At 37.4% G+C, this 21,850-nt stretch overlaps 1 protein-coding gene and 2 non-coding genes across 4 annotated transcripts; 2 read left to right on the top strand and 1 right to left on the bottom strand.

Annotated features, from left to right (window-relative positions):
* Nucleotides 1-438: 438 nt before the first annotated feature.
* On the top strand, nt 439-4,517 carry LOC120282632 (mitochondrial pyruvate carrier 4-like). Of its 2 annotated transcripts, none has more exons than XM_039289467.1 (6): nt 439-610; nt 2,576-2,668; nt 3,270-3,368; nt 3,528-3,580; nt 3,843-3,916; nt 4,266-4,517. In XM_039289467.1, exons 2-6 carry the CDS (start codon nt 2,614-2,616, stop codon nt 4,309-4,311), a joined length of 327 nt encoding a protein of 108 aa, XP_039145401.1. In that variant the 5' UTR covers nt 439-610; nt 2,576-2,613; the 3' UTR covers nt 4,312-4,517. The 2 variants fall into 2 exon arrangements, with proteins under 2 accessions (XP_039145401.1, XP_039145400.1); XM_039289466.1 differs by having other exon boundaries at nt 440-610; nt 2,573-2,668.
* A 7,454-nt stretch (nt 4,518-11,971) lies between these two features.
* LOC120283106 lies at nt 11,972-12,078 on the bottom strand. The gene has a single exon (XR_005543107.1). It is a non-coding gene; the product is annotated as a small nucleolar RNA R71 (small nucleolar RNA).
* An 8,179-nt stretch (nt 12,079-20,257) lies between these two features.
* Nucleotides 20,258-20,364, top strand: LOC120283086. The gene has a single exon (XR_005543087.1). It is a non-coding gene; the product is annotated as a small nucleolar RNA R71 (small nucleolar RNA).
* Nucleotides 20,365-21,850: the final 1,486 nt, after the last annotated feature.

Raw genomic sequence — 21,850 nt, 5'->3', positions numbered from 1 at the left:
GTGTTACAATTTATAATTTTCATATGAAATATTTAATTGTTATTCAAAAAATTATAGCCCATATTAACATATTTCACAGAACAATTATTGCTAGTGTAAAAAATTAAAAATTAAATAAAAAACCTTTAGTATATAATTTTCAATTTATGAAATTATTATTTTCAAATATATATTTTAATTAATATTAAATTTTAAATATCTGAGCTACAGTCAAATTTTCTTTCCAACAAATCCCAACCGAACAATCAATATGCATAAAAACAAACAGCATATTGTTAAATAGTAAGAAAACTATTTTTAATCTTTAATAATTTGAAGTTCTTATTCTATCTTGAATTATTTCATTATTAAACTAACAATTTTATGAAATTTTTTTTCATTGTTAAATGAATAAAATTTTTAGTTTTCCAAAAGAAGGCAGCAGGGCCAAGCTAGTCCCATTTTTTGGTCTTGCGTGTCGGATCTAAATCAGGATGGATCCGATAATGGAAATCGATCCGTTAAGGTTGCCACTAACAATTCCTCCATTGACCGGGGTTCAGGAGATATAGAGACCGCTCCCTTTCCCTCTCCACCAGATCGATTCCTTTGCGACCACGTGCCTTCGGAAGTTAGATCTCTTTCTTTCTGTTATTCTTTCTTCAATCTATTATTTTCCTCTTTTTGGTGATTTTACTGTTTTTCATGGTCCTTCATTGAGATTAATGGGAATTGATGGTTTGATCGAAATTATTGTTGTTTGTAATGATTCTTGATTGATTTTTTGTTTTTTTGTTTTTTTTTTGGAATTTGGAATATTTTCTCTTGGTTGATCGGATAAGATGTTGTCATTTAAAGATTTAGAGAAATTTGAGGGTTTGAGGTAAAATAGTGATTTAGATGATGGTTGGATGTCGATATGAGCGGGATTTAGGTTTTTTTTATGTGTAGAAGATTGTTTAGATAATTTTTGATCTTGCACATTATCCAGTTGTTGAAGATAACTTCAATGGAACGGATGTTGTCATGCAAAAAATTTAGAGAAATTTGAGGGTTTTGAGGTAGAAATTGAAATGGGTTCTGGTGATTTAGGTGATGGTTGGATGTCAATAAGATCGGGATTTAGGTTTGTTTTTATGTGTAGAAGATTGCTTTGATGATTTTTGATTTTGCACATGATCCAGTTGTTGAAGATAACTTCCATGGAAGGTATTTTGTCATGCAAAAAATTTATAGAAATTTGAGGGTTTTGAGGTAGAAATTGAGATTGGTTCTGGTGATTCAGGTGATGGTTGGATGTTGATATGACCGGGATTTAGGTTTATTTTAATGTGTAGAAGATTGTTTAGATAGTTTTTATCATGTGCATTATCCAGTTGTGAGTTGTGGAAGATAGTTTCAATAGAAGGGATGTTTTCATGCAAACATTTAGAGAATTTAGAGGTTGTTTGGGTAGGTATTCAATGGGTTCCATTGATTTAGATGATGGTTGGATGCCCATAAGAGCTTGATGTAGGTTTTATTTTTATTTATAGAAGATTGTTTAGGTAGTTTTTGATCATGTATATCATCTAGTTGTTGAAAATATAAGTGATATTCAGAATGCGAATTTTGGAAAATAGATTTGTTATTTGACTCATTTAATATTTTTTTTATGGGACCTTAGCAGTAAAAATAATAATATGGGGAAGGTTCACATTCAAACTGGCAGAATGTAAATCCAGAAGTAGTTTACACTAATATTTGGTTTTGGTTGGTAGAATAAGGAATACAACATTGTTAATCTACAACTTATGTGAATTAATTCTCAGCAAATTCTGGATATGTTGGCGTTCATTGGAAATAGGTTATAAGTTCTGAATCTATTCTAAAATAACATAGTCGCTTTGTTAAATTGTGTATGTTCCTCAATTAAGATTATATTGATTAAAATTTATAATGATAATAAATCTGGCAATTACACCTAAAGAATCTTAATGAACATTTGAATCAAATTCAGTCAGCTGATTTAGATTTATGGCCAATCTTGAAGAAATATCTTTTAAATCAAATTTTTTCAACAACTATAGGAGGAAACTAATTTAAATGTGTCAGGTATTTGCACATTGAAGGTAGATTTGGAGTAATTATCTGTAACTGTAAAGAAAATAAAAAGTTATATGCAATTATGGAAGATTTTAGGTAGCCATATGAGAAGAAACTGCAATTGCCCAAGGTCTCAAAAAACTGTTGGAGTTTGCCTTGTTGCAGCAAGCTTCTCTCACCCTTTCAATTTTCATTTTCATTTTCTCTCAATTGTGCATCGATTTCATTGGACCTCCAGATCTGTTGATATATCCAGATTTCCAGTCCTATAGTTATAGAATATCATCAATTATATCACTAGAAGTAGTTCTCTGTGGACTGTTTTTTTCGTTGGAATTGTCCAGTAGAATAGAATGTGATTCTAGAAATCTCTAAGCAGTGAAGTTGTCATTCTTCTGTCTCTGGAAAATTTTGATTTTCCCTGCAGGCTCTTTGTTGTATTTCCTCTTCTCTTTTTCTTCTTGTGTAATGCCTTATTTCAAATCACTTTTATTTATTTATTTGCTAGAAGATAGCAGGAGAACTGACCCAAGCAAAAGGGGAATTCTGATGGCAGCATCAAAGATCCAGGCGTTATGGAATCATCCTGCTGGCCCTAAGACCAGTGTGTACCATTTTCTGTCCTCCAATTTTGTATATCTGCATCTTAAGTATAACCAGTGTCCTAAAAACTATTTATCATTACTTTCTCATCACATGGGACACATTACCTTGAGATCAATTATTTTGCAATTACAGACTACACACTGCATTCTTAGATTCTCTTTGGATGCTTATATTGTTGAGACTCTACTGTGCTATATCCACAAGCCAGTGTGTCATGTGCATATTCTTAGCATGACTTACGAAATAGCAGTCCTTTTGTACTTCTTTTTTCTTAGTTTATATAGTCACAATTTAGGTTGATGTCATATAGATCATTTATTCCTTTTTTGGTTTAACATTGAATGTTTTTAAATTTATTTTCTTCTTGGTCTGTGTGTCGTTTTAATATGGAGTTCTAAGAATTCTTTGAAGGCTGTCGATATTAATTCAAGAACTAAGCTGGTGAATGTGATCAATAAAATTGACTGAACAAGCATGTGGATTTCAGATTTATCATTCTAAAACAATTTAGTTAAACATTGTAGTTGGTCTGATTCCTGTTGTCCTAAGGAGTTCACATTTACCTTCTATCACCAAATGTAACATGCCAATTTCTTCAGTTCATTTTTGGGCCCCTACTTTCAAATGGGGCATTAGCATCGCAAACGTTGCTGATTTCACCAAGCCACCTGAGAAGTTATCCTATCCTCAGCAAATTGGTATGCTATCCTATCCTCAGCAAATTGGTATTATGATAACAAAATTTTCCACAAGTTTCTTCTTCATCCTTAGTGGGATGAGCTCTTTTGTTGGTCCTTGTTTATTCTACAGATGATTTTTCCAATTCAGATTGTTCATTTTTCTTTGATGATATACAGCTGTGACTTTCACTGGGCTTATTTGGTCTCGCTATAGCACAGTAATTACACCTGTAAGTCTTTTCGGTATTATAGCAGTTGTTGATGTAAACTTATTAACATTTTTTATTAATGTGTTTTTTTAATCTATTTTTGGCTGTCCTAATGAATTCTAAAGCAACATGCAAATAGATTTCTGTTTCTAGTGAAGTTTTTGTGCTTCGGTTGATAGCTTCATTGTTAGTTTGGGAGATAGAGGCCATGACCCATTTTCATGTCTTAAAAAATTTATAAACAACTAATGTCATGCTTGCTTTCGTCTTTTCCGTTATGCAGAAAAACTGGAACCTTTTCAGTGTGAATGTTGCAATGGCGGGAACCGGCACATATCAACTTTACCGGAAAATCAGGTATAACATATTTTCATTGTGTTGGCGTCATAGTGCCATTTTAATTTTAAATATAAAATTGAACCAAAAAATCATTTGGAACCAAGAATATCTAGCTGTTAATTTACTAATTGTAGATGGCTAATTTCATTATACTGATTATGTCAATTAATGGATTTACCTTTGAAGGAAGTGTTTCCAATACATTCTTGAATAAGAAATCATGTTTCTCCTCTATTTTTAGATAACTTTGACATAGCTGATTTGTTTTTTTAGTTAATTATGAGGAATTTATTTTTCCACATTTAATTAATTCATGATGTTCAACTCTTCACTCTGTATTTTTTCATTTTTTTGATCATTTTTTCAGGCTTGATTACTTTTCCGAGGCACAAGAATTGCCTACAAATGAATGAGAACAAAATCGTCCTTCATGATTCTGTTAGTCTCCATTGCTCAATAGAAGACCGAATACAGGATGTTTCCAGCTTCTTTGTTCATGATATTCACTGCGTTTTCTTGGTTCTGTTGTATCACAGAAGTACACCAATCTAACGTAAAGATAATTATGTTGCCAACTTCAAAAGATGGAAATCAAATACGTTTTTCTTTTTTATTTCAATTCTGATGCAACAGAGTAGGTCTTTTAGCTTTAAATTATTGTTATGAATGTGATGCATTGTATCATGTTTAGAGTTTTGTTGTTTTTAGCATGTTGCACCATATTGTGTGTGTATGTGGATGTTTTTTTTCTTCTTTTTAAGTTTATCTTTGATCCACAGGTTTTTTTTTAAAGCCACAAACTTTAAATCAGTTTGGGTGAGGTATTGAGAGTCTTATAAGGACCTAGATTTTTTTGAACTATATTTTTCGCATGCATAAAGGTTCATTCATACTCAAAACCATTTACTTAAGCAGCCCAAACTTTTATTATTTGGATTATTCGCCGGTAATAGCTTATTGTGTAATGATAACAAGGGATCGGAGTTATATAATTAATAATTATCACTAGCATCTCATATTTTAAGTGATTAGATGGAGCTTAAGCCCTCTTTAATGGAGGGGCAAGACCAAGTCCAAGTCCTCATGAAATGAAGAGTTTGCCTTTTTAAAAGTTTTATCCTTTTATTCTTAAAAAAATTTCATTATATTCTTTTACGATATTGTTTTATGAAAAATAGCTATTTAAATCATTTTAGCAAGCAAGCCTTTTAAAAAAATTTCGTAGCAAGTTTTTAAAAAATAAATAATGGTATGGAAAAAAGAAAAACAATGAATTGGTATTATAAAATCCCTCATTTTAACGTTTTCAAAATTTTTTATTCTTATTTTTGTATAAACATTTTTCTCTTAATCATTTTACAAAACAAGTCCTTGAAAAGTTTCAAAACCAAACTTTAAAACAAATAATTTGGTATTTGTGCCTTTTTTTTAAGTTATATTAGAGTTTGTGGGAAAGTTTTAATGCATAAATAAATATTCTTTTTATTGGATCATAAATATAATTATGCGTTTTTATTAAAATATTTATACAAATGGCCAACGTTTGCATATTAATGCTCATAAATGTATTTAAAGTATGAATTAAAAAATAAAACATAAAATTTTATACGATTCATTTTAATGTAGATAATATCAAAATATAAAAGTCTATTTTTGCAAAAATAAAATGAACCTAAACAATGCTATTTTTACCGAATAAATTTACTGAATAGGTTTCTCGAATGACGTGGATGCTCAACTTGTCATCCACATCATTATCCACACCATTATTATTTTTTTTATATAAACTTCAAATTTAAACCTTTAAAATCTTTAAATTCTTAAAAAAAAATTTAAAAAAAAATTTAAAATAATATCTAAAATCTTAAATGTAAATACTATAAAATCCATACTCTAAAAATCTAAAAACTTAAACCCAACATAATAAATACTAAACCTTAAACCTTAAATCCTAAGCCCTAAATCTTAAATCCTAAATCCTTTACCCTAATCTTTTATCTGAAAATCACAAACCCCATAGGGGGTTTTTGGTTTATCATTTACAGGTGTATCTTTTACGTTTAAAGGTTTAAATTTAGGATTTAGATAATAACAAGAAATTAATTTTTTTTTTTTAAAAAAGTGATAAAGAAATAATGACGTGGATGCTGACATGGATACGAACTTGACATCCACATCATTTGAGAAACTTATTCGAAAAATCTATAAAGTAAAAATATCATCACTCACACATTTTATTTTTTACCCTTTGTTTTCAATATGTTAGATAAAGAGAAAAGGTATAAATATGATTTCTTCACAATTTGTTTAATTCGTGAATATAGGCAAATATTAGTGTCTTATTTTAATAATATATATCTAATTTAAAATTACTCATAATATGAATAATAAAACATTTTTTAAAACACTAATATTTCCATTTGCGAAAGATGTAGTCTTCAATTTCTTTTAAGGAAAATAAATTGAGAAATGATATATATATATATATATATGAAAGAAACCAATCATAAATTGTCTTATTTTCATAAATTAATATTTATTAAAAATAATTAGTGGATTATATTTTATTAAAGTCTAGTTTTCATCCCAATAAAAATAGAGAAATTGCTTTCTACCTCGAAAAGCTTGGAAAATTATCTATCAATTTTCTTTTATTTCTCAAAAATTGCTTAGCACCTTATTCATTAATTTTGTTTTACTTTTAAATATTGGGAAATTTTTTCTTGTTAAACACTGGGTTACAAATGACTTTTTCACATCCTGTTTATGTAAAATATTTAATTATAAAATAGAATAAATTGATGAGAAATTACAAAAGCCTAAACAATTTAGCTATTTTCCATAGCAGAAAGTAAAATTCTCTTTTCAAATTTTATTTTTCAGCTTTTACTCTTTTGCTTGCTATATTCGGCAAATTTTTTATTATTTTATAATTTAAATATACAATTGTTTGCGTAAAACAAAAGAATTTTGAAAAATTAATAAATAAATATAGTGTGTAATTAATTAGATAATATTATTTGGACACAAATCTTCTTGTTGTCAGGTAGTTAGAGATGTGTTCCACAATCAATTGTTTCAAGTTATGACACTTGGAGGAAACCAAAACACATAAATTACCTTATTTTTTATTGGGTAAAATTTTTAAATATTCACCAAATTATTTAGTTACTTTTATTTGACAATGTGGCATAACATAGTAATATTATAAGATTTCAACTTAATAATATAATTAAAGGTTTAAGAATATAATTAAGGTAACTTAGTTCAAATACAAATTGAAATCTCACAAATAAAAAAAAAGACACATAATGTGTTATAGTTGACATGGATAAATTATGTGCTGCATCATGTCATGTCAGTCTTTCATTGACGACATTTTTCATTGACGACATTAATACAAATGATTCAATTGAATATAAATTTAAAATTGGGATCCCAATTGAAATGTTTTTATAATTTAATAACTCAAATAAGTGGAGCCGAATTATAAAACAGTCGTTTTATAAAATTTGTAAAAAATTTAAACAAATCATTTGCCATTTGTGTGTTTCTTTCCTCTTTGTACTAGATGTTCGTGGAGAGATTTATTTGAAACTAAAAGAAATGTTTAAAGCATAAAAAAATACAATAATTTACTTTCAATGAGAATATATACAAGAACACAATTTTTTTTTTTTGCAAGCGCCACCTGGTGTCAAAAAAATAGACAGATATAGTGGTGCATCTGTTACGATTAATTAATGACCCTATAGAGATTAACATTGTTGGGCGGGCTAATACGCGGAGCAATTAGGGTCTGCCATTTGCACCTAAAATAATATCTCAATGACGACGACAACCCCACAATAGTAAATCCCCCTATCTTGCAACCTTAGAATGGTGGAGAATACGGCATCTCCCACGGGGACCTTATGAACAACTAGCATAGGGTCTATACACATTAATGCTAATAAAATTATTCAAAAAATTAAGTAAAAAAATATAAAATAAATTTTCAGTAACATTCATTTTTATAATATAGATAATATAAACATGTAAAAGTTCATTACAAACCACCAACTATTCTATTGATAATATATGAACTCAGCTCTACCCACCGGAGAAGTAGAGTCACCCACAAGAAGGCCAATCATACAAGTAGATGGGCTTAAACTACAAAGTTGGTCAACAATAAAAATCACAAAAAAAAAATATTTTCTATATGAAATCAAAATAGCATATTAGTTTAATGTAAGTCTCGTTCGCAACATAATATAATCAATATCCCAACATCTTAGAACATGTCCTCATACTCTAACTCTTTATTAGGAGTGGTCGGTAAAAACTTGATCCGTATACGAATTTAAGTTTTACTTAATTTCAAAATTTTATTTTATTTTTTTTAACTTATTTCATTTTCAATAAAGATTTGCTTCGTTTTTAGCAAAGTTATTTTTCAACAAGAAAGAAAACAATATATATAAAAATAGAGAATGCATATATATTTTTTCTTTTTGTAATTTAACAAGTTTGATGGATATTAATAAAATATTTTTTAATTACATATAGATAGAGGCACTTAATATCATTCAAACTAACATCTAAGAAGAGTGCATTAAGTTAAATAGTTTTCCTTCAAAATACTCATGTCCCAATCTTTATTCCTCACGTTTAGAAATTTCATATAATTTATATGTCATATTCATTCACTTTTTTTTTGTTTTTTTACTAATTCTCTATATTTTAATTTTCATAATTGTTTTATAAGAAACCTCTATTTGCATTTATATTTTTACAAGTTAAATAAATAAGTTGTCAAATTATAATGGAATGGCTAAGGCAATGCATTTTGAAAATAATATTAAATTCTTAATATATAGGAATGTGTTAAAAACCAAATTAGATCCAGGTACCAGGCTTTTGTTTTGCCACTTAGATCCGATTTGGTTTTTATCTTGTTGTTTGGGGTACCCAAAAATTTCTCTTAAAAAATTTGAATAACTGAACGGATTATCGAATCTGGATTTTTTTTTGCTCACCAATATTCCTTAGTATATTTTTAAAAATCATTGTAAAATTATACTTATATAGTTTTGATATGCCCCTTGCATACCGCAAATGCACGGGTCGTAAAAAGTAGTAATAGTGTACCCAATAAGGATCGGGTAGTTGAATCCACATGGACAAGTAATCTCTCAAAACTGGTTCCTCCTCTAATATATAGCCTGATCAAAGATGGTTTGTGTAATGTCTATTCTAAGAGAAATTGGGAAAGGTGGGCAAGAAGATGCAAGGGAAAGAAAAGATAGGCTGAGTTGTCACAACGATGAGAAGTAGTGCACTAGACTAATTCCCAAGTGCAAAGTGTATTGACCCTTCTCCAATGACTATCACATATATATATCCTGTGGCTCCTATGTGTGCTCTCAAAGAAATGCCATATCTACGCCAATCAATTACATCGAGTTCTGCAATCGCAACTACGGGCATCATGAACATCGAGTTTTGCAATTACTCTAAGGTAACTACAACAATGGCAATCAACACACGTCAAGTTTTACAATCACAACTATGCAAATCATGCACATCAAGTTATATGACACAAGATTTAGCATAAGAAACCAGACTGCATAGCCATTGAAGAAAAGTAGTTCAAATACACAAAAACATCATGGTTCAGTAGCCCGAGGCATTGGAGAGTGGTTAACCCCTCATAGTTACACACAATATAGAAAAGAAAAGGAAAGCAAAGAAACAAGGATCCATACACTCCCTTTTCCATCCTACATCTCTCTGATTTAGCTCCACTCCAAAACGTACTTCCAAATCTCGGCTCTGATTCCCCTAGGAATGGTGGTGAAGATAGTCTAAAGTTACTCCAAGAATCGCCAAGTTAGATATCCCCCAAACCTTAGAATTAGTGCCTGATAAGTGTCTAAATATACGTATTATAGTATATGTATTTGATATTTCTAGCATATATTTTTATATGAATGGATGCCCGCTTTGTACTTAATCAAGTATTATTTGCTTCACAGGGCATGAAAACGCCATGGAAGACATGGAGATACGATTTGGGTGGAAAAAGAGAAGAAAACCAGGTCTATGTATTGTAGCATATCATTGTAGCACTTGGAGAATTTTCGAGCCAAGAATTGATTGAAGGCATACTGCATCAATGAGGAGCTCATTGACCCAGTATGGACACTGTTATAAGAGAAGAATGGGTTTTTGCTTGGTTCATACTGCCTCAATGACCCCTCATTGACCCAGTATGGACCCGGTATGGAAGGCTTTTGGGGGAGTTTGTGAGTCTCATTTTATGCCTCATATGGCCTCCATTAGGGGAGTATGCTTGGGGAGTATAAGAGAGGATTTGGAGGATTTCTTTGGGGGACTTTTTGGGACAGCCAACACTAGGGAGAAAGAAGGAGGAGAACGTAGACATCTTTAGAGATCTTGGCTTGAGGCTTGGAGGTGATCAAGAGCTTGATCTTCAAGAGGAGAGCTTCATCATCAAGAGAGGAGGAGCATTCGGCATTCATTGGGCTAAAGGAAGTGTCATTCGGCCGGCATTGTTCTTCTTCATCATCATTCGGAATAGGGAGTGCCTCTTATGCATTTGTTTTGTGTTTTTCTTGAGTTTGTTATGTTTGTTTGTATGATGGCACACTAAACCCCCAAGGGCACCAGATGTAGGTGAACCTTGGGGGGTTCATCATGTATTTTGGATGCTAAACTTTTATTTGAAATGCATTTGGGTTGATTTATATCTTGGCTCATTGTCCTTCGTGTCTAGAACTATAAAATGGAGAGATCCTTAGTTCTTTGTTGAGTTGTACGTGTAAATGTGACCTACTCACATGTACTAGATCATTAATGAGCTAGAAAGGGTATTCTTGGATCGACATGCCGAGAAATTGGATGTCGGTAGCCCCTCCTAATCTTAAGGATAGACTTAAGGTAAGTGTGTCCTTATTGAGGGATTTCCCTACACTTAATGCGATTGTAGGAATGTGATTAGGGAGAGATCCTTATTGACTTTCGTATGAGATTAGGGTTCAATCGCTGAGAAATTGGGATTGGACTAGTCTTGAGATCCTTCGGTATAAATCACCCTTGCTTTGTTATTACTGTGCATCCATGTATCATGATGACCTCTCAAAGGGATCCTCATCCTTAGGCCTTTGTATTTGATTGTTGCTCTTGTGATCTCCTGTGCTGCTTATAGTTTTTATTCTTGCAAGTTGTTTATATTATTGCACTTGTTAGAGTAGTAAATCATGCTTAAGTTGTAAGGTTAGTTAATAGGTGATGGAGGAGTAATAGGAGCTCCTTGGCACCGTGAAATACGACCCCTGTGTCACTCACTGGGTATTACTTGGTGACCTCGTACACTTGCGGGTGAGTATATCAAGTTTTTGGCACCGTTGCCGGGGAACTTAAGGAATTCTAGGAAACTTATAGCTTATTGTTCTAACCATTTTTCTTTTCTTTTATTTCTTCTTTTCATTTGTCTTATTTCTTTTTGAGCTTAACTTTTTATATCTTTCTTGACTTTGCAAGTTACTGTGCATGACACGAGCAAATCCATCAAACCTAGTTGCACAAGATAATGAAATTGAAAGGACCTTGCATCGAAGACTAAGAGAATTGGGCGAAGACTCGAGTGAATGAAACATCGAGATTGAGGATAGAGAATCTATAATCATGGCTGAGGAAAGACATATCTTATCCGAATATGAAAGGCCGCAATTAATGGGCGAAGAATTCAGTGTTCAAGCACCATCCATGGCCACAAACAATTTTGAAATCAAAGCTAGCACAATCGGCATGATCTAGAATTCAGTGCAATTTAATGGTCTTACAAATGAGGATGCTCATGACCATCTTGCCCATTTTCTCCAAATTTGTTCCACTTTCAAGATAAATGGAGGGATAAATGATGTAATCCGGCTTTGACTATTTCCATTTAGTTTGGGAGATGGGGCATATCGATGGCTCACATCCTTACCACCGGGATCGATCAAAACATGGAAAGATATGGTTGAAAAATTCTTGGGAAGGTACTTTCCTCCTAACAAAGCGGCGAAGCTAAGGCAAGAAATTTCAGCATTTAAGCAAGGGGAGTCGGAAACATTATTTGAGGCATATGAGAGATTCAAAGACCTCCTTCGAAGATGTCCCCATCGTGGCTTTTCTTCTTGGATGCGGGTTCAGATCATCTACAACGGGTTAAACTATGCAACTCATCAATTAATTGATGCCGCAGCTGGTGGATCTCTTAGCAACAAGTACCCCGACGAAGCCGAGCAACTCCTTGAATCAATGGCAAACAATGAGTCTCATTGGGCCTCAAGAGGTGCACCAAAAAAAGGGGCCATAATTTATGAAGTTAGTACTAATGATGCTCTTGTCGCAAAGGTTGATGTATTGTCTCGGAGGCTAGATGACAAGATCCCCTTGTGTATATCCCGCAAGTGCACAGGTTTGTCGAAGTAATAATCCCGGGTGAGCGAGGTCGAATCCACAGGGAGTAGGGAGTAAAAACACTTAATTTGATTCTTAGCTATGTAAAAAATCAATGATAAGGAGTGTGATAATGATTCAATTCTCAATAATAAAAGCAACAAGAAAGAGAGCAAAAGTAAAGAAGGGGGTAAGGCAATCGATAAAGACGGGGTACCCGGATAATGCTCTACCTAGGATAATTGTTTCAAGTGCAAGAACCCTCTATTATGCTTCCTAATCAATGCAATGGTGAGTAGTGGAAATCCTTAATTACATAGTCCCAAATCTAAGGTCAACTATGCCTAACTCTATACATGTCCCGGAGGAGAAATCGAACAATCTCAACACCTCGCACTCGCATAGAGTTGCAATAAGCTCTAGGGATTCCAAGTGATAAATATCTTCCTTATAATAGACCTAACCCTTTGGTCCAGGTGGAAGGTCCCTAACCACAATTGAGCCCTAGATATTAAGATCACCTCAACGCTTTACTCCTTTGCACGCGCAACTAAGCCCAAGCGGAAGTTCATCCCTTAGACCATTCACTCTATTATGGCCGCAAAGAACTCGAGGAACGGAGGTAGAATCTATCACGCCGGAGGGGAAAGGGGACTCTCCTGTACCTCTCGACTCACCCTCTCAACCCTCTCCAACCTAGCTTTGTCTAACGCTCGTGGTGTGTCACTCACTCACAAGGTTACCAACAAGAACTCTCAACCCTAGTGTTACTCTAGGGGAAATGTTCATACAATCAAGCATTCAAGGTTGGAACTCACAATAAACATCAATTTATTGAAAGCATAATAAAGAAGTTCAATGAAACGAATACATCCTAGGGTTCACAATCACCCAAGTACCCACTAGGGGTTTAGCTCTCCATGGAGCTAAGTACAATCAAAGAAATCGAATGTAAAAGCAATGAATCCATAAAGAAACCCCCTCGATGGTCATGTAGATGGTCTTGTGGAGAGTCCTCTACTCGTCGCAAAGGTTCCTTTGTCCGGCCTAGGATACACCTCGCCGGATCGGTGCCGACGAAAGCCCTCCCAATAACCTTCTTCCAAACGACGCACAATGTCGGAGCCATAGAACCTCTCCAAAAACATGGCCAATACCCCTCGAAACCCTAGCCGAAGCCCTCTCGCAAGTTGGGGAAAAGATGGAGAAAAGAATACCAAAATCGGGGCTGAATCAGCTTTAAATAGGGCTGGAAACGGGCGACTCCACGGGCGTGGATGCTCCACGCGCCCGTGCGGAATTTCCACACGGGCGTGGATAATTTCCACATGCCCGTGTGGATTCTCTGTTTCTCTGATTTCTCGGTCGGCTGTGAACAGTGCTGCTACAGTACATACTACAATGTTGCTACAGTGCTCTGCTACAGCATTCGACCTGAATAGCTTCCCAATTCCATACTTTCATCGGGGTAACGCAAACGGGCACACCTTCACGTTGTGGATCACTTGCTTCTTCAGTGGTGTACACGTTGGTGGAACTCTTGTTCTATGTGCATAAGTCGGAATGCTCGAGTGTGACTGCCTCTGTGCCCCTCCAAATGGATGTGCCAACTCGAATACGAGGAGGTGGGCACACATTCTAGCATCTCACATCGACCTATGTCTTCGCGTTTGAACCTTAGCAAGATTTCCTCCAAAATCTGTGCATTGTGATCCACATTGGCCTATTTCCTTCATACTCGGCCTCACAACCCTACCTGTATAAAAGTAACATAAAAACACACATATTAGTGTAAAAACCCGAGAAAAGTAATGCTCAACATATGGAAAGAATGCTTCGCATTCATATCACACAAGCACTTATCACTAGACATGCTCATGGGTAGTAGCTCAAAGTCAGAGTCAGTGATGAGTTGCAGCACTTGTGGTGGAGGGCATGGAGTCGCCCAATGTCCTATTGTTAGCTCCTCCGTCGCTCGAAGTCAAATTCCCCCGCACTTAAGCTTTTGCTTGTCCTCAAGCAAAAATTAAAAACGTTATGTGCATCAATAAAGAAGATATTGGAAGTGATTGGCCTTAGTTTGACCAAAGTATACAAAGAGAGCATTCTACAAGTAAGGGAAATTCCAACACTAAATACGAAAAATCAATGCTCTAGCTAAAAACTTGAATAAAAAAGAAAACAAAACCCGAAATCGTGTACGTGTGTGAACTCACTCAAAAACAACCCAAGGTATACTCCTCAAAGTTCTAAGTACAAGGGACTTATTTATCTACAAAAGTGACAACAATTTCAATGAGGGTAGTAGCTTCACACATCCTCTAAGGTAGCCCTTTCCAAAGCGGCCGCTAAGGTGGCTTTCACACTTTCGAGGTGGTAGCTCTTTATACCGGAGTGGTAGCTTTCACTCATCCTATGAGATAGCTCTTTCTCTCATTAGGGCATAGCTAGTATCCGACTTATGAGAGTAGCTTCATACTACATAGGTGGTAGCTCTTTCCACCCAACAAGCACAAATAATAAAACTATTTTGTTCTTTCTTTTCATTTTCCTTTTTTTTTTTTAAGAATTTAGCACAAGAAAATAAACCTAACTAGTCCCTTTAACATCGAACATGAGTTTCCAATAGAGTTCAAAGAGTGAGTAGTGCACTAAGTATAAATCGGGCAAAAAATTCCTAGAAATTCAAGCAAGAACTAGAGCATGAAAACATTCAATGTTAAAAATTCTCCTAAACTCAAGAATACAATCATTGCAACTAAGGTGAACCGCCATTATCTATGTGAGCATATATCAATCAAGAACAATAGAAAAGATGTGTGCACTATGAAACTCTCCCCCACACTTAAATTGTACATTGTCCCCAATGTACACATTCAAGCTCACTCAAAATATAAATCATTCAAAAGCAAATGTGGGAGAAGCAATCAAAACAATACTCCCCTGACTCCTAGTGTGACGTTTGATGAAGCTAGTTCGTTGGGAGTAGGGTTCTAACAGGTTGTGAAGCTCACACGGCCAAGTACCTCAGTACCTTGGCCGTGCACATGACTAAGTCTCAATTCCCAAGAAGATAAGACCATCTGCACGCATACACGAGGGGGTTCAGTGAAGCTCAATAAAGACAAAATAAATCGAGTATATATAAAGGATAAAGCAATGACTACAACTCGATGATGCAAAATGAAAATAAACTCAGAAGGGAAATCCTTTCTGAGTGAAAAAGTCTAAAAACAGGAAAAATAAAATAAAATGCAATAAAGTAAAGGAAAGGAAAATCAAGTGTCAGTGTCGTTCTCAGGCTCCTGTGCTGCTGCTGCTGGTGAAGCACATAATGGGTCTACCGGTGCCGGGGTAGAGGATGGAGGTGCTAGAGGAACTGAGGGGATCGGAGGAGTCCTCGGCCTCAATACAAATGATGAGGCGACGTCTCGCTCTAAAATCTGCTGTAACATGTCGAAACGCGCCATGAACTCTATGTACTAAGTGGCATGCGTAGCCCTAATCTCGGCAACCTCAGCTCGGACCACTCCTATAGCATTCTCGAGCCTCTCAAAGCGATCATTGGCTCGAGATGGTGAAAACATACGCACTGGGGGTGGCTCCTCTACCACTGGAGATGCCTCGGTCTCCATCATTGCTGGCTGAGGCTCGGGAGCGGACTGAGATGCTCCGGCATCATCACCCTCATCCTCGGCTATCACTGGAGCTGGTAGTACTAAAGAAAAAATCCCTGTCCGAACCCTGCGGACCATGCCCATCATCCGCATCGTCTCTAGACTCAGGGGAGTAGGTACACTCGTCTTCTCGGCCCCGTGAATCGAATCTAAGAGACCCATGCCTAACACTAATCTCGTAATGTAGGGGCTCGAGAAGATCGCTCCCAGTCTAGCATAGTATCCTTGATGTCTGATGTACTCTGCCAGGATGTGCCCTAAATGAATCGGTACACGCTGTACCATCGAGTACAAGTACAGTAGCTCGTGATGGCTCAGGACACCAGTGCTATAACCACGGCCATTCACTGACCTACTCATAATGGCATGCAAGTATCTGTATGCAGGTCGCGAAAGGCACGTGGCCTTGGACACCCCTGGCTCGTACTGACCTTGACCACATAACACTCTGTAAGCTCTCTGCGGGGTCAAGGTTCCTGGGTAATTAGTTGGTAACTGCGCATACTCCTCTGTATCTGTGAATGCCTCCTCGTACAAGCCAAGTAGTACTGAAAACTGCGTGATGCTCAAGCTATGGTGGTGTCCAAATACTCTGAACTGAATGGTGTCCACACTTTTGAAACTCGCATACGATCTATCGAATTCGAATGATGAAAGTACCTCTAGTGCAAACTCTCGGATGGCTGGCTCTCTAATCATCAACAACTACCGCCAACCATCTTCTGAAACGAGATCCTCGATCTCATCAGCAAACTCTTCTCCCTGCTGCAGATCTCGCAATATAGTCGTGTCTAAAAATCGAGTCTGCCCACAATGGAGCCTCGACAGGCGCTCATAGTGAACCTGATGCTCTGGAATTGCAAACCGCATGCCCTTGGGCTCAGGAGATGACTCACGTGGTCTCTTATCAGCTTGTTTCTTTGACCTAGGTGCCATAATCTGCAAGATTTAAACGAAATGGATTAACCAAGTTGATAAACCAATGCTGCAGAAATCCACACTGTCGTGCGGAATTTCCACACACCCGTGTGGATCCATGGGGCGTGAGAACGGCACGGCCATGCTTCAAAAATCCAAAAATACAACTCAAAAATGCTTCTAACTTTGTTCTAGACATAAATCAACGTTCTAATTGATGAAATGAACCATTTATAACCATATTAATCGATGGAAGCTTTGAATTGGCAAAAATCATGAGAAATGGGGTTTACCGATGAGATGGGAAGAAAAAGTGAAGAATCGGCCGAAAAACCTCGCTAAAATTCTCCCAAATTGGCGCTATGGAACCGGAGAGTGATGTGAAAGTGTTTTCAGACGAATAGAAGTTGTGAAGGGGGAGAGAAACTGTTCTTCTTTTAAAAAGAACTCACGACCCTTGGCGTTCTGTGCAACCACACGGGCGTGCATTAATTATCCACGCCCGTGCGTCCTCTCTCCAAAAACACTACAGGGGCGTGCACACGCCCCATCTCCTTTGACTCTGACTACTCTCGCACGGGCGTGTGGAAAACATCCATGCCCGTTCTCCCGAATCACAGCGGCAGCCGCACGCCCCTGTGGCTTCTCTGGACATCCAAGAAAAGTACTAAGTGTTACACACGCCCGTGCGGAAATTCCCCACGGGCGTGGACATTCACATGCCCAATTCACAGGGGCAGCCGCACGCCCCTGTGTCTTCTCGGAACGGAGAGAACTCCTCTGCAGGGTTTCGTATGGGCGTGTGGAAATTACCAACGCCCGTGCATGGTTCACAAGGTTACCCATAGGGGCCAGTCCACGCCCCTGTGTGCTCTCGGGAAAAATCTACCCAACTCTGCAGGAATTCACACGCCAGTACGGAAAGTACCCACGGGCGTACGACATTCGCATGGTCATTCACAGGGGCAGCTGCACGCCCCTGTGCCTTCTCTGGATGGGCTCTCAGTATACGCCCACGGGCATGTGAAAATCCCACACGCCCGTGTGTTTTCTCTAGATGACTTAGAAAAATCTGCAGGCTCTGCAGAATATTTCTGAACATGTTTGCACACTCAGAGCCTGCCCTATTATGCAAATTTTACCAGTGAAGAACACGAAATAGAACCCAAACGACCAAACCTCGCCAATTCCTCATAAAACACATGATGAATTTTAAACAAAACCCACAACAAAATCGCAGCACGTCATCTAAAAATTAAGACACCAACACTTAATAATTTATTCATGCAACCAAACTAAACTAAAAGATATGAAAACAGTAAACACTTGGGTTGCCTCCCAAGAAGCACTTGTTTAATGTCACTAAGCTTGACGTACCTTGCTTACCTCACGGGGGTTCATGAATGAAGGTTGCCCTCTTACCCATAACTTGAAAGCATGATGAGCAAAGTCTCTTGAGGGTAGAGGATGTATTATCGGGCTTCGGACCACCTAACAATTGTTCATCCAACCTTCTTAGTTCTTGTGCGTCTCCAACAGTCTTGGAGTATTTTCGGTGGCGTCTCCTAGCCCTCTTCATTTTTCAGAGCACCTTCTTCAATATCCCCGGGGTAGATGTTACCTCCTCAGTCGACCCAAGCATCATTACTTCTTCATTGCTCTCCTCTTGGTCGAATAAACCTTCATATGGATCCGGGTTGAACATTTCCAGCATGTATTCATCAACAAACTCATCAGTAGTGTCTAGGAAATACAAAGTGTCATCGAAATTGAGAGAATAAAAACGGCTTCAGCAAGGCGGTAAGTGAGTTTGTCATCTCCAACTCTTAATGTGAGCTCTCCGCCGTCCATGTCAATCAATGCTTTGGAGGTCCGCAAGAACGGTCTCCCAAGTATCAAGGGTACATCCGCATCCTCATCGACATCTAGCACTACAAAGTCAACCAAAAAAATATACTTGTCCACCTTGACAAGCACGTCTTCAATGATACCTCTCGGATGTCGTACCGTTCGGTCCGCCAATTGTAAAGTCATCCGAGTAGGCCTAGGCTCTCCCAAGCCTAGCTTTTGAAAAAAAGTGTATGGCATGACATTGATACTTGCCCCTGAATCCGCCAATGCCATTTCCTCACCTAAGTTGGCGATGTTACACGGAATGATGAAGCTTCCTGGGTCTTTCTTCTTGTTCGGCATGTTCTTTTGCAGCACCGCCGAGCATGAAGCATCTAGCACCACTGAAGCACTCTCCTCCAACTTTCCCTTGTTAGTTAACAAGTCTTTCAGGAACTTCACATACTTAGGCATTTGAGCTAATGCCTCTACAAAAGGAATGTTGATGTGGAGTTGCTTCAATAAACTCAGGAACTTCTTATACTGCTCATCCCCTTGGTCATTTTTCAATCTAGAGGGATAAGGGATTCTTAGCTTGAAAGGTGGGGATGCCACCTCTTTCTCTTTCTTTGCTCCCTCCTCAACCTCTACAACCTCAGGTGCGTGTTCTTTCGGCTTCTCACTCGGAATCCTCCCTTCAACCTCACGACCACTTCTTAAAGTGATCGCCTTCACATGTTCTCTACGGTTGGTTTTCGTATTGCTTGGTAAACTTCCATGTGGCCTTTCGGAAAGAGACTTCGCAATTTGCCCCACCTGATTTTTAAGGTTGTGTAAAGAAGCAGTGTGGTTGCGAAGTGTAGCCTCGACTGATTCAAACCGTGTATTTGCAGATTGAACAAATCTAGCCAAATGCTTCTCTAAATCCGGCATTCGGGTTTCCAAGCCTAAAATTCTGTTTTCCACTTGAGGTGTTTGTTGTTGTCGGAAACCCGGTGGCCCCATGACCTTTTGTGGTCCTTGGTTACTCCATGAAAAGTTGGGATGATTCTTCCAACCTGAATTGTAAGTATTACTATATGGGTTCCCTTGAGATCTCATGCCATTACCTACAAAGTCAACATTTTCCACTGAAGAAACATCACCAAAAGAGATCGGGCAATCGGAGGGAGCATGTCCTCCACCACAACTGGTGCAATTGGTCACAGCTGCAACTCTATTCGAAGCTATGAGATCTAGCTTCTTACTCAGACTCTCTACTTGTGCCACCAATGAGGTCACTGCATCGATTTCATGGATACCAGCCACCTTTTTCTTCTCCCTAGCATTCCATTGGTAAATATTTAACCCTATTTACTCAATTAATTGACGAGCTTCATCAGGGGTTTTGCTACCTAAGGTACCTCCTGCTGCCTCATCCAAGAGTTGCCTTGTACTCGGGGTCAAACCATTGTAGAAGGTTTGAACAATCATCCACTCCGGGAATCCGTGTTGCGGACACTTTCTCAGGAGCTCCTTGAACCTTTCCCATGTCTCGAATAGAGACTCCAATTCCAACTGAACAAAGGACGAGATCTCATTCCTAAGCTTTGCTGATTTTTCGGGAGGGAAATAATAGGCTAGAAAAGCTTCTACCATCTCCTCCCATGTAGTAATTGATGCTCTGGGTAATGAGTGTAGCCACTGCTTCGCTTTCCCCTTCAAGGAAAATGGGAAGGCTCTCAATTTGATGGCATCATCAGTAACCCCATTTATCTTTAGCATGTCGCACACCTCGAGAAAGCTCTCTATATGACTATTTGGATCCTCATAGGCCAAACCGTTGAATTGTGTGGACTGCTGCAGCATATGGATGAAAGCCGACTTTAGCTCGAAGTTCTGAGCTGTAATCGGAGGACGCACAATACTGAAGGTCTGGCATAGTCGGATAGTGTTCGTTGTTGCTCATTCTGTCCTGCCATGTTTTTAGATTCCTCTCTTTCCAAATCACCTGAATTATGCTGTTCTTCCACAGGTTCTTTCCCTTTTCTTCTAAGTGTACGTTCAAGCTCAAGATCTCCTTCAATCAATATTGATGGATTCCCTCGGGTCATAACCTGGAGCTGCACCAAAAAGAAAGAAAAAGAAAATCAGAACGATGATAGAATAAGAAGACGTGAAATAGAATGTGTGGTGAAATAGCTAAGAAAACAAAGTGCAAAGTATCTCTAAAAGCCTACTCCCCGGCAACGGCGCCAAAAACTTGACAAGATCCCCTTGCGTATATCCCGCAAGTGCATGGGTTTGTCGAAGTAATAATCCCGGGTGAGCGGGGTCAAATCCACAGGGAGTAGGGAGTAAAAACACTTAATTTGATTCTTAGCTATGTGAAAAATCAATGATAAGGAGTGTGATAATGATTCAATTCTCAACAATAAAAGCAACAAGAAAGAGAGCAAAAGTAAAGAAGGGGGTAAGGTAATCGATAAAGATGGGGTACCCGGATAATGCTCTACTTAGGATAATTGTTTCAAGTGCAAGAACCCTCTATTATGCTTCCTAATCAATGCAATGGTGAGTCCTGGAAATCTGACAAGGTCCCCTTGCGTATATCCCGCAAGTGCACGGGTTTGTCGAAGTAATAATCCCAAGTGAGCGAGTATCGAATCCAAAGGGAGTAGGGAGTAAAGACACTTAATTCGATTCATAGCTATGCGGAATATCAACAATGATAAGTGTGACAATGATTCAATTCTCAACAATTAAAAGCAACAAGTAAGAGAGCAAAAGTAAGGAGGAGGTAAGGCAATCGATAAAGATGGGGTACTCGGATGATGCTTCACCTAGGATAATCGCTTCAAGTGCAAGAACTCTCTATTATGCTTCCTAATCAATGCAATGGTGAGTCGTGGAAATCTTTACATACATAGTCCCAAATCTAATGTCAACTATGCCTAACTCTATTCATGTCCCGGAGGAGAGATTAAATAACCTCTCAACCTCACACTCGAATAAAGTTGCAATGAGCTCTAGGGATTCCAAGTAATAAATCTCTTCCTAATTATAGACCTAACCCTTTGGTCCAGGCGGAAGGTCC

Source organism: Dioscorea cayenensis, chromosome 18 (genome assembly GCF_009730915.1).
Source record: "Dioscorea cayenensis subsp. rotundata cultivar TDr96_F1 chromosome 18, TDr96_F1_v2_PseudoChromosome.rev07_lg8_w22 25.fasta, whole genome shotgun sequence".
In the NCBI taxonomy this organism is placed as follows: domain Eukaryota; kingdom Viridiplantae; phylum Streptophyta; class Magnoliopsida; order Dioscoreales; family Dioscoreaceae; genus Dioscorea; species Dioscorea cayenensis.
The sequence above is the reverse complement of the archived record's forward strand: the minus strand, read 5'-3'. Positions and strand labels throughout refer to the sequence as shown.

Bases quoted from the DNA above. Each gene is read 5' to 3' on its own strand.
- LOC120282632 (XM_039289467.1), top strand. From the start codon at position 2,614: ATGGCAGCATCAAAGATCCAGGCGTTATGGAATCATCCTGCTGGCCCT. The intron at 3,369-3,527 runs GTATGCTATCCT...GATGATATACAG, and splicing joins ATCCTATCCTCAGCAAATTG to CTGTGACTTTCACTGGGCTT. The intron at 3,917-4,265 runs GTATAACATATT...TCATTTTTTCAG, and splicing joins CAACTTTACCGGAAAATCAG to GCTTGATTACTTTTCCGAGG.